We start from the raw sequence: 17,128 nt of genomic DNA on the forward strand, positions 1-17,128 counted from the left end.
GATAAAAATATTACACCATCCCCCCCGGACCCGAACGAACTCCGCAACACGTGCCGCCTGGTATAGGCAAGAGGGTGAGTGAGGGTGTTGCCGAACAAACTCGCACCAGTCAGCTGGCAGTCTCTGCCAGGCGGTGGTGAGCGAAAGCTGTCCAGAGTCCACGAGAGGGTGCCAGCTGTTGGGGAAACAAAAAAAAAGGAGAAAAGAGAACAGGTCCTATCCGACGGCAACGATCGACTTGACCGGGTCGCCTCGATCTCTGAGATTTTCGAACCAGGCGAAATCGACCGGAGATCAGGCCGAAGTCGACATGCTCGTGCCGTCGCTCTTGCTGCTCGCGCTGACGGCGGTCACCTGCCAAACGCACGATGCCAAGCCCATCTACAGAGGTGTCGCTGTCCTCAACGGTGGTCCGGTGAGGGGAAGAGTCGAGTTCATCAAGGAGGTGAGCGATCCAATGGCACGTCATGGCGTGTAGGGGCACTCACCCCATATTTGAGTGCGCTGCCCACACAGCGCGAGCTCACAACGAGAGCACACTCATAGTCTGCTACGACAAGCCATCTTAATTACTAAAAAAAATTAAAAGCAAAATCTGTTTGGCGTCCGTTCCCGCTCATCTGCTGACTCAACTAGTGTCACTGATACAGCAAAACCTGTTCAGTGACACTATACTCTATCTCACGAGCATCTGCAGTGCCGGCAAAGGCATTAGCACGATCGCGTAGCTTTGGAAAATGCCTCCTCTGCACGAGTTTTCGTACAAACCAAAGCATTCAGCTGAGCTATAGGCTCACCCGCGTCTGCCTTTGTCGTTGCTGCAGACATTTGGGAGATGGAGTACAGACTCAACTGTAGCCGTCATAGAGTAGCAACGTTGCCCCATGGCGAGCGGATGGCGTGTTACCGCAAGTGTTTTGAAACATATATATTCCACGCCACTAAGATCACCGGTCTTTTACTCGTGGACAATTTTCTGTAGCAATGCAGTCAAAGCTATCATTCTTTTTTTCTTTTTTTCGCTCTGGCTTTTGTGGTTTAGTCGCATTCATATGTGTAATACTCCAGGCAGATTGTGTTGTGTGAATGTTCATACAGCCTGAAGTTAATCTGACTCAACGGGCGACGAGTCTCCCAGCTGTAGATAAGCAATTTAGCCAGTGCAGTACAACCGCCAGCCTGGGCTCTTTAAAGTGCACCACGCAGTAGCGATACACGTCCGCACGCCGGTACGATGCTCATCCAGATTGAAACGGGCAGGGGTGGGGATTGAACCCAGGTTCCTCGGTTCTTCAGCGCCAGCTTTCGCTCCACGTGCTCTGAGCTGGCGTGCGCTAGCCCAATCCCCTTTATCTCATTCCACGCGGCGAAGTAAATGTCATCTCCATCGAATGACATAATGTGATCGGCGAATCAGCTCGCGATCCTGACTACGAGCGTCGCTCGTGCACCGAGCTCGGCTAGAAGTAGCGCGCGCTGACTTGCCGGTCAGGTGATATAATTTGATGGAAATGACATTTCCTTTGCCGCGTGACGGAAGTAAATACTACCATTACTTTTGCTAGTGCGAAAGCATTAACTGCCCCATGAAGCGCAGCCGGTGTTGGTTGTGACTGCGAAAAACATGCATCTAAATAAACGGCAGCTACAACGCGTCATAGTTTCCATTGGCTGCGATGCGACATATCAGATGCTTTGTCACGGAAGTCGGCGGGGCGCTCAAGGTGAAAGCGGACGTGTCTCAGAAATAAAAATAAAACACAAAGCAAAGCACAGCAACGCAGATGCATCGTCACGCAAGGCCTGGAGCTGGCGGTGTTCACCGCGCCTGCGCAGTGGAGGAGTGTGATATCACAGCCGGAGCGCCGTATCCGATGGGAAGACGGGGCGCGGTTCTTGTAGGAATGCGCTGCGTGTAGGTACACTTTCGCATTCCTTTTTTTTAGTTGGTTCAGAAGGCAGAAATAACGTATTTACTTACCCTCGTCTTTTGGAAACTTTGCAGTACCAAGGTTCAGATTTTTGAGGCTAGAAATTACCTATGTATCGCAACTTTGTTCCTTTATTTTCGTCTGAAGGCATCATTATTTAAACATTCTTGGCAAACACATAGACCTTCAACTTTCACAACGGTCGTTTTTCGTAACGGCTGCCATGTTGAATTTTGACGTAGCTGAGTTGGGCCAAAAAAGCAAATGACTTCATCTACACGCAACCGTCACACGAAAACGGCTTATAGTTTGCATAAAACTAGCAAGATACAACACAAAAGTACAGAAAGGTATCTTTTCTTAAACCTTCCTAATGTCGGATTATGTTGTAGTCGATATTTCGAAGTAGTAGGTAGTAGGCACCTTACAAGAAAATAAATGCTTGCAATGTGCATTTACATAGAATCACACGTTGTCATGTTCAGTTGTCTCCTAAAATGTTTTAAGAATTGCAAACGATACTAATCGCCAGTCAACCGTAAGAAGTAGAGCGAAGAAAAAAATAAACGCCTGTTTCGCAAATATTGGTGTATCACCAAACGAGGGCGATTCTTTTACCTCTAGAAAGCTACGTCTCGTATAGCGAAAAGTGTGCTCCCACTCTCCGAGAGATTCCACGACGACCACCAACTGATTAATGCAGTAGACAATGGACGTTTCTATAATAAGCCGAACGTAGGAAGTAAAAGAAATCTTATCTCCGGTGTCCCTTTGTGTTTACAAGCCGGAGCCAACAATGGCATCAAGAATGACCTTGGCGAGCCTCTCCAAAGCAATCATCCTCGAGGCGAGACGTCTACAGACCCTCGCATCCGCTGCCCTTGCGATGATACGCAGCCAACTCTATACGAGTTGTCCCATCCAATCCGGTGTTGTGAAATTTGTCACGTGATTCGGCGTCCCGCGCGTCGCTGTGCCCCTCCCGTATGTCACGCGACACTGCATAGACTCTGATCGCTCGTAGAGTCCACTACGGACCAACGTAAGATCAAACAGAGCACGGTAAGCTGCGCGCGGCTCCGGTAACGAGCAGAGGCGCAAGAACGCTCGGCTTTGCAAAAATTGTCTCTTCGAATTGTACGAGGCGTCGAGCGGAAACATTTGTTTTTACGAAAGCTTCACCTTGCACACGCAACTGAACTAGCTAACTTTTTTTTGTTTTACCCACAGCTCGTTATAGAAACGTTTCTCCTGTTTTTCGCGTTGGTACGTTTTATAAAGAAGGCTCTTATATAAGCAAAACAAAACTCTATTTTTAGACTAAATGTACATTCCTTAGCGCCGAGAAAGCCTGGCAATTTGGGGAGCACAATCACTGGGACCCGGAAGCCGGCGTAAAGTGGAGAGAAAAGGCTGAAGTACGTAAGGAAAGATGCCGCACCTCGAGTCTCGGGGCGTAAACTCTACGAACTTTGCGTTCACAAACACGCGCCATCTCTCGCGGCCCAAATGACTTCCGCTCGCTCCCTTTCGACGGTGCCTTACGAGCTTGTTTATGCACGCTCACCAATACTGAGCTCCGTTTCGCCTCATACGATGGACCTTAGCGGGTCATCCCAGCCAATCCAGCGCAGGGAACGCATCAAGGCCCAATCGCACAGCAGCGTCTGAAAGCGTTTGAGTGCGTTCAACCGCGTTGCGGCTGCGAGTAACGAGGACATTCGCACTTTTATGCTGCTTGCCAAGCTACTCCTTGATTTGGTTACCACGATTTTTACAAAGAACGGTTCTCGCAGCTGTTTTTCGACGCAACGCGGTCAAACGCACTCAGACGCAAATGTGTTCAATCGCGGTCGTTTAACTACACTCCCCGCGTCTTGCTGCTACTCTCTGGAAGGTCACGTGACACAGTCACACGGCCTTGGAATGGCTTCGACGGTTCGTATAGCATCCTCTGCGGTCCATCCTAAGATGGCATGATGTATAGGACCTTGCGATGCTACAAAAACAATGCACTTGTAGATTTAGTAAAGTACTTTCGTTGCGATCTTCAATCTATCAGAGCCTATAGGAGCCGGCTATACGCAAGTATACAGAGCTCCTCAACTTATCTCGTGTTCAATCACTGTATATTTAATGGATGACAAAGTCTTACGTCGACGTTTTAATGACGCCATTCTGGTGGGGATATTTCGACCTGCTCCTTGAACCTGAAATGAACGGAAAGGAAAGAAGAAAGCACCGTATTTGCGTTCAAATTTCTCCTTTTCTTAGAATGAGGTTGTCTATAGGCCTGTATATAGACAGCGGCGCTAGTTATATTTTTTTTCTTGCGGAGAGTAGGCCATTATAACGTATAACAATATTATACACTTGGAACTTCCTTCACGTGCACCACCCGGCGATTCATTTGTAACCCAAATAACTGTTCTATTTTTATTTTTAGTTTCGACGTTTCGATCCCGGTATCAAAATGTTTTACGATCGCATGTATAAGCACCGAACATTTCGATCATGATATCGAAATCTTCAATAGTCATGCGTGCGGTAAAAGGGTAAAAAGGGTGAACGCCTTTTTTGACACTGAAACTGGATGAGAGGAGCCTGCAGGCAAGCTAATATGGCCGGGCGTTTCCTCGCTCTTCATAAAAATCGCTATCAAACGTCCATCGAGAAGTGAAGTAGGAAGGAAGAGGCTGGTAAGCAAATTATTAGTGTCGGATCTGACAGCGTTCGCTTCTCTTTATGAATATGTAGATTAAAAGAGCGCCATTAAAACGCCGCGTATAAGGTGCCTTACTACATATCTAAAGCTGACCCGGTTTGAAAAGGCGTTCGTGATGAAGTTAAGCTCAACGAGCGAGGAATTTGTACTGCAGCTTTTAATGCCGCAGCAGTTCCACAATCAAACCTCGCGCAGTATGTTCAAAATTTTTAACGCATCGACGTTAAAAATAAAAAAATAAACAATTCAGGGGTTTACATTTACGCCGTCTGCCACGCTCCAGCGGTGGGCTGAGAATTCATATCGACCAGTTGAGGGTCTTTTTCACGTATAACGGATACCTCAGTCATACGGATCCTTCTTTGTACGAAGCCTCCGTTCATCACAAAACTCACGTTTTCATTACGCATACGTTCTTATCGTAAGTGTTCTCAATATTCAAGCTCTCAGTCATGCTTTAGTTACCCCGACTGTTTCTCAGCGTTTCTCTATTTCGTTAGGATGTACGAGCTCAATCGATGTTGTCAGGGGGGTAAATCTGAACTGTTCAAATAATATCGAAATTATATCAACATCAATTTTCCTTATTTTGGACCCAGGATGCTGCCACAGTCAGTTGCGAATAATATTTACGGCGTGCATTTAACTCTCTTTATATACATATATATATTTCCCGCTGTCAGTTAGTACTTTTCCCGTCGTTGTTATTTCGTTTTTCTTTCCTAATCTTGGACAGCGCATGCTATGTGGAAGTCGTAAATAATCTGCCCACAGCTGCACTGAAGAAACTTCGATATGCTCCGTTCGCTCCTAAACTCAAAGCGCCGTGAAAGCTACTTCCTAGCCAAACCAATCCACCACCTCCCTATCATCACCTGACCCCGCCCACTGCGCGTGGGATTGGGTGCAAGCGTGATTACATGGCGAAAGACAGACGCGTGATTGGTCCAACGATCACGTTGCTTCCATAGCGCTCCGAGTTTCGAGGTGAACGGAGTACACAGGGATCGAGCCGCGCTGAGTTTAAAGCTTTATCCGCCTAAAATGTGTCGCCGTTTTTCTTTTTCGTTTTTTCTTTTTCAGAATCCGTACGTGCAGGTCCAGGTGCTGGGTAACGTGACCGGGCTGAGCCCGGGCCACCACGGCTTCCACGTGCATCGGTTCGGCGACCTGAGCGCAGGTATATATATATATACATACGCGTGTGGCTTCTGGCACGCATGCGGGCAACCAGGCGTGTCGCACCTCCTGCGCCGGCCTGCTTCGTGCATTCAACCCGTTGGAACTGGCCATTAGGTCCCTACGCCTGTTACGCGTTTTATCGTCATCCTCGTAGTATGTAGTTGTCGGTTTCAACCTACACTCAGTATAGAGCGTGCATCGAGCATTGAACCCGTTTGAACTTCCAGTTGGGTCTTGTGGCTCGTTATGTGTCCCATCGTTATCTTCATCGTGTATGGTTGGTTGTTTCAGCCTATAACCAGGACGAGGTTCGCATCGTGCACTGAACCCGCTTGAAGACTCAACTGCCTCCTCGTCCGTTACACCTTAGCATCATCATCTACAGCATGGGCGAAATGGATTGAGCGAACTTTGAACTGACCGCCTAAATCGGTTCCTTAACTTATTGCCTTGGGATTTACTATACAGAGGGGCTCGAAGCTGGTGCATTCATTAATTGAGAGCATAAATATATAAAACCTAAAAAAAATGGTTTTGTTTAGGGAAAAATTATAGCTAAGCCCTTTATCTCAAAATCACCAACAGTGATTTCCCTACACACCTCCTAGGGCCGGTGTACAGCCCCCCCCCCCCCCTCCCCCCCTCCTAATTTCAATTCCTGAGGAAACCCCTGATCACCAGAAAATTGTTATGAGTTCTCCTGGCGTTTACTACTATTGAACAATTTGTGAAAGGGAAAGAAAATAAAATTGGCATACCTATTCTTCACTTCGTTTGTCCCAAATAAACGCCACAGTAACATACTATTTCTTTTTTTTTTTACTGTGCATGCAAAATATAAGAAAAACATAGTTTCAGATTTTTATTGATTTGCTCGGGAGAGCCAATCTTTCCACAATTTTACCGAAAGCTTTTACCAACTTCAGGCACCTCTGTAGTAAATTCCAGGACGATAAGTTCAGAAACCGATTTCTGCGGTCAGTTTAAAGTACGTTCAATTCATTTCACCCACGCTGTATAGTTGTTTGTTTCAGTCAACCATCAAATTCGCTTAAGTCAGGAAGCGCCAAAAATTCATTGTCATCGCGATCGTCGTCTTTCTGTTTCTACTTTCACCGGCTACACCAATCGCTCGCGAAATAAACGCAGGATCACGACGCACTCGTTGTCCGTCGGATGTGTTTAGCCGTTTGATATATTGCAAACCCCCAAAGACGACGGACGCCACGACGATATACGCTTTTGGAGCTGCTTGATATTGGCTCCATCGGATGTCTTTTCAGCCTCGACCGCGGTCGGTCTTAAAGGGGCCCTCGGGTGCGTTTTGTAGACGCTTGTTTGTGAAGGCAGACTGTTCCTTGGGCTTCAGTCGATATAAGTGACCAGTTCTGGATGGCAAGACGCCCTACTTAACTCGCACCAATAAAAATGCACGGGCAATTATGTTTCTGTTTTTTTTTTTTTCTAGATCGGTCTATTTTCGGGATCCTTACCATTTCCATAAAATTTGACCAATGAAAATAGTTAATTGCGTGGAGATTCCGAACGTTGCTTTTGTTGCTCTTTTTAGGCGCGTTATATTTTGAAGAAAATCACCGTTTGAAAGGGACGTCCCACAGGGCACCCTGGTGTCTGCTCCAAGGCGCACAAAGAGGGACGTGTCACGATCTTGGATTACACTTTTAAAAGAAAATTCGGCCCAGCGTAATTACGTTTTTTTATGTTCTCAAGCCGGGGTCACAGTGCTCGTACATCATACAAAAGGCAGTCTGCAAACGCGAGTCACCGCAGTATCCGCGGTTCGAATGCCGCCTGCCATGTTTCCTTCTTGAACATCATTGCCATGCGGCATTCGAAGCACGCATCTCGCGGTGACTCGCGTTCGAATCTCTTCGCAGACTGTCTTGTGTATGATGTGCGAGCAGTGTGAGCCCGGTTTTAAAGGCTGGTTCATACACTTGCGTTCGAGTGCGTTGCAATTGACATAACCGGCTTTTAAGTCGCTTACGACCGCCGTCCCTGCTGCTGCGCTGCCGGTCCTAAGCACTCGCAAGAGGCTTAAAAACAGGTTGCGTCGGAGTAGGTCGCAAGTGTGTGAATAAGCCTTTAGAGCGCTTAGATTGAGTTATCGCCTTAAGTATACGATATCAGAATCCACTTGAGTGCCTCTTTAAAACGTCAACGGAGCATATACAGGGTGTCACAGAAAAAACAAAAATAAACTAGGCATCGCCGAACGCTCATTTTCCGCCCAAAGGTAGACCTAGAGGTCACAACCAGATGCCAAAGTTTCAGCCCGATCCGATAACTTAATCAAAAGTTATAAGTGATTTTCTGAAAATTTCAATGGGAAAATGGAGCCCATTTTTGCCCGTTTTCGGTTTCTAGTGCCATAGAGCCCCATGTGTTTGAAAAGTCCGTCGGCCGCCATTTTCCCATTGAAATTTTCAGAAAATCACTTATAACTTTTGATTAAGTTATCGGATCGGGCTGAAACTTTGGCATCTGGTTGTGACCTTTAGCTCTACCTTTGGGCGGAGAATGAGCGTTCGGCGATGCCTAGTTTATTTTTGCGGTTAAAAAGACCGTGTAAATTTTCTTTTGTGACACCCTGTAGAGTTCGGCTGAAATTCCAAGATTCGGAACAGTGTTCCCGCGTCTTGCATCATGATTTCTTCATCTGTGTTCCTGTCGGCTAATGCCGCACACCCTAAAAAGAAAAAGGTGTAGTCTTTACACCCTTTGTCACTTATAGGACACTTCAAAATTTCAGTTCGACAGACAGCGCACTCGCGTCAAACTGACGGCCCCAACTTTTATGAGAGGCTTGATGCCTGTGGGATTTAACATATTAAACAGCTAAAGTACGTATCAAAGACTACAGAAAAAAACACTGGGGCTTTGCAGTAGGGTTAAGAAAACCCCGATAACTTTTTTTGTAGTCACTCACTCGTATGTTAGCTATTTTAATAAGTTATACAACTCGGCTATCAAGCCGCTCGTGAAAGTTGGAACCGTCGGTTCAACGTCACTGCAACTCCTGTGCAAGAAGCTCACGAACTTGCTCACCGCATAGTCATCGAAAAAGCTGAAAAGACGCGAGTCCTGAGCAGCTTATATACACGAACTCCTTTCTGTTATGTCACGGCGCGGTGGTGGCGCGTCGGGCGCACTTCCGGTCTGGGGCTGTAGACGGAAGTCCCCATGTGAGACGTGTATTCCTGCGTTGTTTTGAAAATAACCTGACAAAAACGTGCCTTCTCGTCAAAATGCCGCGACTGGGGCTGTGCCAAAAGAGTCGAGAAAGGTTTGAAGGTCAGTTTTCATGTGCTCGGTTCGTTCGAGAACGTGGATATGTGTCGTGAGAATGGAAAACCAGACACCGTCGGACCACGATTGTTTGGGTGGAAAGCACTTGGGTTGAATTCACGGATACTTGGGGTCATCAGATTCATTTGTTTTGTTCCGACATGAACGCCGGAAAACCGTCAAGCTGCACGGACCACCTGCGGACTACGTTCAGTGCGTCAAGTTCGAACGGCCGCCTCATAATTCAAACTGTCGTCTGCTCTTTCAAACGCTTCTGCTTGTCGTCTGCTATTTTAAACGACACCGGCCCTTAGACCAAATGTTGGCCCGGTAATTGCGATAAGAAGTAAGCGCAGGCCTCAAAAGACTTAAGTTTGAAGGTTGGTAAGCAGGCTCGATGTAAGCAGTAGATACAATTCGATGTTGACCGTTGTTACCAGTGGCCATCACCGACTTGTTATGCCTGATTCACTTGGTCCCATTCTGCTTGCGATTTTCAGTATCGATGTCGACCATCTCAGCTACGGTTCACGCTTTTGCAGCTCGAGCGACGTCGCGACTGAAAATTGCGAGCGAAATCTCCTCATGCGAATCAGGCTGTAACGCACATTCTTCGACGTCTACGCGGAATGAATCGCCGCATGACACATTATTCACGCGAAGTTTTGCGCTGTAACGAGCCTCAGTAATTTCGCTGAGGCCGCTCAAGTAGTCAGGCATTGGCCAGGAAGACGTAGAATCAACAATTCGAACGCGAAAAAAAGCAAGGGTGACTCACACCGACGCCGACAACATCGCATTTTAATGGTTTGTTTTTGGGCGACGGCGAGCTTCTTGCCCACACTCCATCGCGCATGCACAGCGCCGTTTGCGTCCGCTAGGGGTGCTCCGGTTTGTTTGTAAACATGCGTTGGTGTATATCAACGCTCCGCTGTCAATGAGATTGCGACATGAGGCGGTCAGAACCCCCAAAAAGCAATCAGGAAGCAAGAAACGTCACTGGCTATAAATACAGAAAGTCCCACCCCTCCCCCCCCCCCCCCCCCCAAAAAAAAATGTAAAGTTTTTTTTTTTTTTTTTTTTTTTTTTTTTTTTTACTGCCAACCTTCATTACGTACCGCCGAACGTTCATCCTCCGCCCAAATGTAGACGCCAGAGGCCCCAAGCAGATGGCAAAGTTTGGGAACTAACCGTCATCTTATTCGAAAGTTATAAGTGATTTTCTTAAATGTTCAGTGGGGCAAACGGCGGCCGATAGAATGCATGGAGCAGAATGGCGCAAGTTACCGAACACGGAATCCATTCTCCCCTTGAAATTTTCAGAAAATTACTTAAAACCTTTTAATGAGAGTTTGGTTGGTTCCGAGACTTTGGCATTTTGTTTAGATCGCTAGCGCTACATTAGGGCGGTGAATGAGCGTTCAGCGATGTGCAGTTTATTTTTGCTAAAAATAGTAATAATAATAAAGTTAGTTCTTTTCTGGTTTGGAAATGGGGGGGGGGGGGGGGGGGCACTGTATGTATATAACAAACTGTTCAAGAAACGTAGGGTGTGGCTTGTTGTCACGCCTCTTGCTTTTGGATTCGTTCTTCAGAGTCCTCATCGGCTAACACCGCAATCTTAGTGGCTAAGAAGCAGTATTGATGCTCCATACTAGCCACGGCCCGGGTTTCTTTAGCTTTCAGTGACAGTGCTTCTCAGGGCAGGCGAATGAAGTCAGGCGCTGTTCCTGTCTCAATCCCTGCAGGCTGTCCAAGTGCCGGTCCCCACTTCAACCCTGGCAACACCGTCCACGGTGCCCCTGAGGATGACTACAGGCCAGTCTTGCTTCGACACTTCCACAATCTTCTGCACGCAGACTAGTTCGCGATGCAGGAAGAACACCAATCACTGGTGTCATTTTAGTCAGTTTAGCCAATTCAGGCAATGAGAATGCAAAAGGTATGGACGCCTCTTCATCACTGAGAGTGCATGACCATTCGAGCATGATACCAATTAACCTTCTGATTGTTTCAACGGGCTAGACCAATACAAATGATCGGTTTTCCTATAGTGAATTGCGGGGCAATCTACGCGTAGATTAGTCTGCGAGTGAATTGCGAGGATTACCGGTACACTCTAAAAAAAACGCCTGTGCGTCTTCTTTCCCGCACAACACTCGGAGAGCCAATCATCGCAACGTACCGAGGCAGCTCAGTGAATGACGATGCCGAAACATATGTTTAGACCAAAAAACGCAGCCTGAGTTGTGACATTAAGCATACAAGCGTGACGTTTTGCATTGCTTAATGTCACAACTCAGATTACGTTTTTTGGTCGAAACATATGTTTCGGCATCGTCATTCGCTGAGCTGCCTCCGTAAGTTGCGGTGATTGACTCTCAAAGTGTTGTGCGGGAAAGCAGACGGACGAGCTTTTTTTATCGTGTATAGTGCGCTAAAAGTATAACATGGCTAAGAAAAGTCTATATTACTTCTGTGTACCTCGTAGAGAGCTAATCATTGTTTTATGAACGGTTAACGTACTAACATTTACACATAAAAACACTTTCCAGTAAAGGCGAGCATTCTGCTCCCTGTAACATTTTGGAATCTTAAACCTCGCAAAGCATAGAGTCGTATAAATAGTTTTAGTCATTTTGTTAAAGATTTTTTTCCTCGGAAAGTCGATAGCGTCAGTGCATGATCCATACTACAAAGTGCAGCTTCTGAAGATAACCAACTCTATCCCCGTATGAACACATACACACACGCAAAAAAAAAAAAAAAAATTAATGTCTTGTGTTTGCGAACTGATCTGGGAACACAGCGATATTTGCATCCAACTTACGGATGGCACATATACTTGCCGTTGAAAACAGCCTACGTTTCCAGCATACGCATAGAAAAGTCGTCGCCGACGTGCCGCACGTTTCTTCGCCGAATGCCGCATATACTGCCCAGGCCGCGCCTCGCGTCGCGAGTACATTTCCAAATGCAAAGTAGATGTCATCCTCCATACTGAACGATTCTATAGGTTTGAGTATTTGCCACTCCAGAGGAAGCAACGCTACCGAATAGAGAAAACGTGAAGGAGTGATGCGGGGAGCTACCGCCTTTCCAAGCATATAAAGTGAAAGCTACCGCGGCCTGGCTGCCAAAATGTGAAACAAAAAAGATGGAATTGAAATAACGACGCTGGAGTCGCGAGTATGAAGTAGCCTGTCCAAAAACTTGACGCACAGTCGTAAAAAAGAAAATTATTTGCTCAAACGAGTGATTATGCCCGTGTCCCACTAGAGCGACAGACAGAAACAAACGACAGCGACAAGCCTCAAATCAGAGTCTTTCGCGATTTGAGAGGCGTTGAGAAATAAAATGGGCTATGCTCAAACACGAGCATCGTGCACGCGAGGGTACCTTTGGCAGGATTGCAATCGCTCGTGCTTACTTCACGAGCACCGAACTTCACGAGCACCGAACCCGTGCTTACTTCACGAGCACCGAATCTGATTACTTCAAAAAGTAATCAGATTACTCTTGTGATTACTGCCTAATAAAAGTAATCAACTGATTACAAAATTACTCCAAAAAGTAATCGATTACAAGTAATTTGGTTACCTGTAATGCGTACTGTACAAGTCTGATCCGCTGCCGCTGAAGCGGAATCGGCCGCGGCAATGCACAGTGGACGCTACGCCCGGCGGCCGAATTCTTGCAGATTCGCCCGCCGATCCGCAAGTGTGAACCAGGCCTTAAGGCTATTTTTTAGCCGATTATATACCTATATATATATATATATTCTTCTTTTTTTTTCGTACAGGCACGTCGGAGACCTAGGCAACATCGAAGCCGACGCGAACGGCAACGCCGTGTTCAACTTCTACGATCGTCTGCTCGAGTTCGAAGGGGGCCACGGCATCATTGGCAGGGCCGTCGTGGTGAGTGTGACGTCACGATTATAGAAAAGTTCGATGCACGAAAAGTAACAGAGTCCGGGACAGAATCCTCATTGTGAACTTGCCTCCATTAGGGAGGTTAGATGAGGAATTGAGCCACCACGATAACGTGACATAAGATCTGTTCTCATCCTCGCTCAATTCTAGGCTTACGCGAATACCGATAATACTTACAAAGACTGTACTAACAGTGCGAATACATTTTGTTTCGAAATTCTCGAGCACTGACACGGCTCCAACACTGATTTCCTTAAATATTTAATTAGCGGCACAGTTAATGTTTAGGGGTTCCTATATTTTACCCCATACCTCTAACATTCATTTTAAATGTACTGGCCGCGACCTTTATCTCCCAAGTCCTAGAATGCGTGAAATGCAGTATTTAAAGCGCGGTCGTTTCAAATAGTTAGGAGTCATAAAGACGTCGTTTCGGTGGTGGTGGTGGAAAAACGCTTATTTCGCATTCATTGCGTTAAAACGCTCTGGTGAAAGAGTGAAACCGTTGTTTCGCGGAGTGAAGAAGTACCTTTATTTTCTATCAATTTCACCGCAACATTGAGAGGGGAAACTGCAGGTGCATCCGTCCAGGCACGTAGCCAGGGAGGGGGAGGAGAGTGGGGCCCGGGTTCTCCCCCCTCCTGAAATCTCCCATTTTGCTGGGGCCTCCTCTCCCCCTCCCCCTCATACAGCATTTTGTCATGGGCGCCTTCCTCCCCCCCTCCCCCCAACAGAATCCTGGCTACGTGCCTGCATCCATCACATTAAGTCAATTTTCTCTCTAAATTTGGCGGAGAAACTAAAATTTGGTGCATGCCACGTAACATCAATTTCCCCGCTAAATTTTGCGGGGAAAGTGAAGGTGTTTACGTCACGTGACATCACTTTCCCCGGGAAATATAGCGGGAAAACTGAATTGGTGTAAAGGACACGTGACATTAGGTCAGATAATTTCCCGCTAAATTTAGCGGGTAAACTAAATTGGTTCATAAGTCTCGTGACGTCACGTGACATCAAATTTTCGCTAAATTTAGTGACATCCTCCTTCAATCTAGAAAACCTGTCGATTCTACGACGGAGCCATTGAGCGCGCGGCCGCCGGAAGAAGGCGAGAACCGGCGCCGAACGGTTGCCCATAGGGTAGCGCAGAGCCACCTCTGGGGTTACCTGAGTAACTGCATAGGCTACTTACGGGAGTCAGATTTGCGCGTCTGGTTTCCTCGTGCCGCCGCGCGGCTAATCGCCGAGATCGATCAAGTGAGAAGCAAAGAATCCAGCGCCGTGCAGGAAAGCCACCAATACTGTAGCTTCGCCGACGTTGCACGCGCCCCGGCGTACGTTCGCCTGTTTTTACTTCCTTCTCCTCCTTTCCAGAGTTTCACGCGCGGCGGCGCTATTTGCCGAATTCCGTCACGGGAGGAGCAAAGAATCCAGGGCCATGCAGGAAAGCCGGCGATACGGCCACCAGCCGAGGATGAACGCGCAACTCTGGCTCCCGTAGGGAGACTATACAGTAACTCTAAAGTAACCCATGGGGCCGTTTATTGGGAGAGCACGGCCAGTTTATAATTTCGGCGCCGTAACGCCGCTTGCCTGAGTGAGCCAATCAGCCCACGGCGCTGAGTGAGAAGCGCGAGCGCATGCGCTTCGACCCTCGGCTGCTTCCAGCGGTGAGGAGGGGGCCGTCAATTTTATTCATTCGCCCGGTGGAATGCATGGGATAGACATCCAAATTTCGCTTTCCTATTATTAGATGTCAATCCCATGCATTCCATCTATTAGATGAATGACCTTCGTTTGCTTAACACGTAAAACCCCCAAAATTTGACCTATCAATTTCATACGAAATAAACTCTCGCTTACTCCCCTCCTTGGTTTACCATAGTTTTGTTTAACCCGAGACTGGGGCAATTCGGAAAAGGGACGAGAAGAAAAGAGGCCACAAGGAGGCGACGTCTCAAACCCAGCTGGGTTTGAGACGTCGCCTCCTTGTGGCCTCTTTTCTTCTCGTTTGAGACGTCGCCTCCTTGTGGCCTCTTTTCTTCTCGTCCCTTTTCCGAATTGCCCCAGTCTCGGGTTAAACAAAACTATGGTTAACTTCCACCAGCTCGCCTGCACCCTTACAATTTTTTCACTATCCCCTCCTTGATTCGACTCGATGGTCCATGCCCCGGGAGCGTGCATTCTCGCAATGCACGAACAGAAAAATCCCTTTTATAGACTCCATTCTCGTCCCCGGTACCGGTGAACGCAGGTACACGAGCGTCAGGACGACCTGGGCAGGACCAATCACCCGGAGAGCCTGTCGACGGGCAACGCCGGAGGCCGACTCACCTGCGGAGTCATCGGGTTCGCCAAACCCTGATGCCAACCGCCGTGCGACAGGGAAAGCCCCGTTCAACTGGAAAGTCGTGCCGGGGTCACGCGGGCTTCATCGAGTCGCTGCCAATACCACAAACGAAAGCTCTTCACTCGTATGCGCTACGCTCTCAGAAGCTCCCACGCGGATACTTCACCGCGATGCACTCGAAACCTCATTCCTTGGTCTTCCACTGATTAGTTCAATCAACGAGAATGTCGATCGCTATCACGCCCAAACGGGCAAGCTGTCTCAAGGTCCATTCACACCAGGAGCGTTTGCTTACTATTTCTTACATTACGAATCACGGGATCATTGGTGCATCCAGTGTTACACTGGATACACGAATGTTCCCTTGAAAAGCTACTAATTTATTATTTTTCAATATACTAAATAATTCCTCGTGGGATTATGATTGGAGAGGATATATAGTTTTTGTGAGATATACAAAAAACAAAAGCAACACGTACTTGAAGGGGAAAAGAAACTATAAGAATGGATATTTTCTCAGATGGGTTGGCCAACATGCTGAGCAAAATACAACAAAGCAAGCAAAGCTTATACTAACCAATGGGCTTCAACAGCACAAACGTCATGCTTCATACAAATCACGGGTGTACCGGTGACTCCCGAGTACCAACGTAAGCAGATGTAAGCTCCCGTAACATAAAAAACAACGTACTAAATGCTTCTTTACGAACGGGCCAGATCAGTCGCAAAAGAAGCAGACACCTTACATGTTGCACGGAGACTGCATGCACATCGGAGGATTGAGCCAATTGCCGTCCTCATTGGTTGGACTTATTAAACGAAGGTTAGTGATTGGCGTTTTCAGTGCATCGTGCAGTATACCATGTGGAAAAATCTAAGAGTACATGTGCGAACGTTCTAGCTAAAAGGATATCGATTAAAAGAGATTTGATTTGGTCGTTTTTGTTGTGTTGCTTTTTTGTTAGCTTGCGCATTTCGCGCACCGTACGGAATGGTTTTATTTTTATTTTTTTATTGTTTCGTCTGATCAGATTAAAAGGGCCCAATTAGGAGGGGATACAAGGAGACAACTCGGGATCAACAAAGGACAACTTATAAAACAGGATACCCGATAATAACTACAAGATAAATGGATAATACAAGAAAGAATAATAAGAATTGTGTTGTCTGTTTATACAGCCGGAAGTTCCTCAGCCTTGTTGGTCGTCGGGTGTCTCAGCTGTAGATGAGAAATACAGCCAGCGCCGTACAACTGCTATAGCCTCGGGTCTTTACGTGCGCCGCGCAGTATAGTGGTACGCAACCGCACGCCAATACGATGCTTAGCCACATTGAAACGGGCTGGAGTGGGGATTGTCGGTGACATAGACATTGACTTACTCGTGGGTGTGTTCAGATAAGAACGGTCATGGTGGTGTCATGCCTATTTTTTCTTTTCAATTAATTTTTATGTTAGGTAGCGAACCTTGTCCACACAACAGGACAGACCTTACTTTTGCGAGATACTTTCTTATATTCGCGAGAAAAATCGAATGCGAGAGAAGGTTGAAAAAACAATTTTCCCAACTGTGCGATGACGCAAATTTGAAGCCCGGAGGAATAAAAAATGAAGCTTCTTACACCCTCAAATTTTTTACGTTTAATGTACGCATACTCTACTGCCCGATTTAGTTGAAGTTAACTTATATGAGAATAT

General features: G+C 46.9%; 1 protein-coding gene across 1 annotated transcript; it reads left to right on the forward strand.

The window, feature by feature from the left end:
• Positions 1 to 310: 310 nt before the first annotated feature.
• LOC8037382 (superoxide dismutase [Cu-Zn]) lies at positions 311 to 15,482 on the forward strand. The gene is made up of 5 exons (XM_029983253.4): positions 311 to 445; positions 5,740 to 5,836; positions 10,896 to 10,965; positions 12,950 to 13,067; positions 15,337 to 15,482. The coding sequence occupies exons 1-5, from the start codon at positions 311 to 313 to the stop codon at positions 15,445 to 15,447; spliced, it is 531 nt and encodes a 176-aa protein (XP_029839113.2). The 3' UTR covers positions 15,448 to 15,482.
• Positions 15,483 to 17,128: the final 1,646 nt, after the last annotated feature.

The sequence above is a fragment of the Ixodes scapularis genome, unplaced genomic scaffold (genome assembly GCF_016920785.2).
Source record: "Ixodes scapularis isolate PalLabHiFi unplaced genomic scaffold, ASM1692078v2 PGA_scaffold2__306_contigs__length_199485367, whole genome shotgun sequence".
In the NCBI taxonomy this organism is placed as follows: domain Eukaryota; kingdom Metazoa; phylum Arthropoda; class Arachnida; order Ixodida; family Ixodidae; genus Ixodes; species Ixodes scapularis.

Excerpts from the sequence above, each read along its gene's own strand:
- LOC8037382 (XM_029983253.4), top strand. The coding sequence starts at position 311 with ATGCTCGTGCCGTCGCTCTTGCTGCTCGCGCTGACGGCGGTCACCTGC. Across the intron at positions 446-5,739 it reads GAGTCGAGTTCATCAAGGAG|AATCCGTACGTGCAGGTCCA; the intron begins GTGAGCGATCCA and ends TTTCTTTTTCAG. Across the intron at positions 13,068-15,336 it reads TCATTGGCAGGGCCGTCGTG|GTACACGAGCGTCAGGACGA; the intron begins GTGAGTGTGACG and ends CGGTGAACGCAG.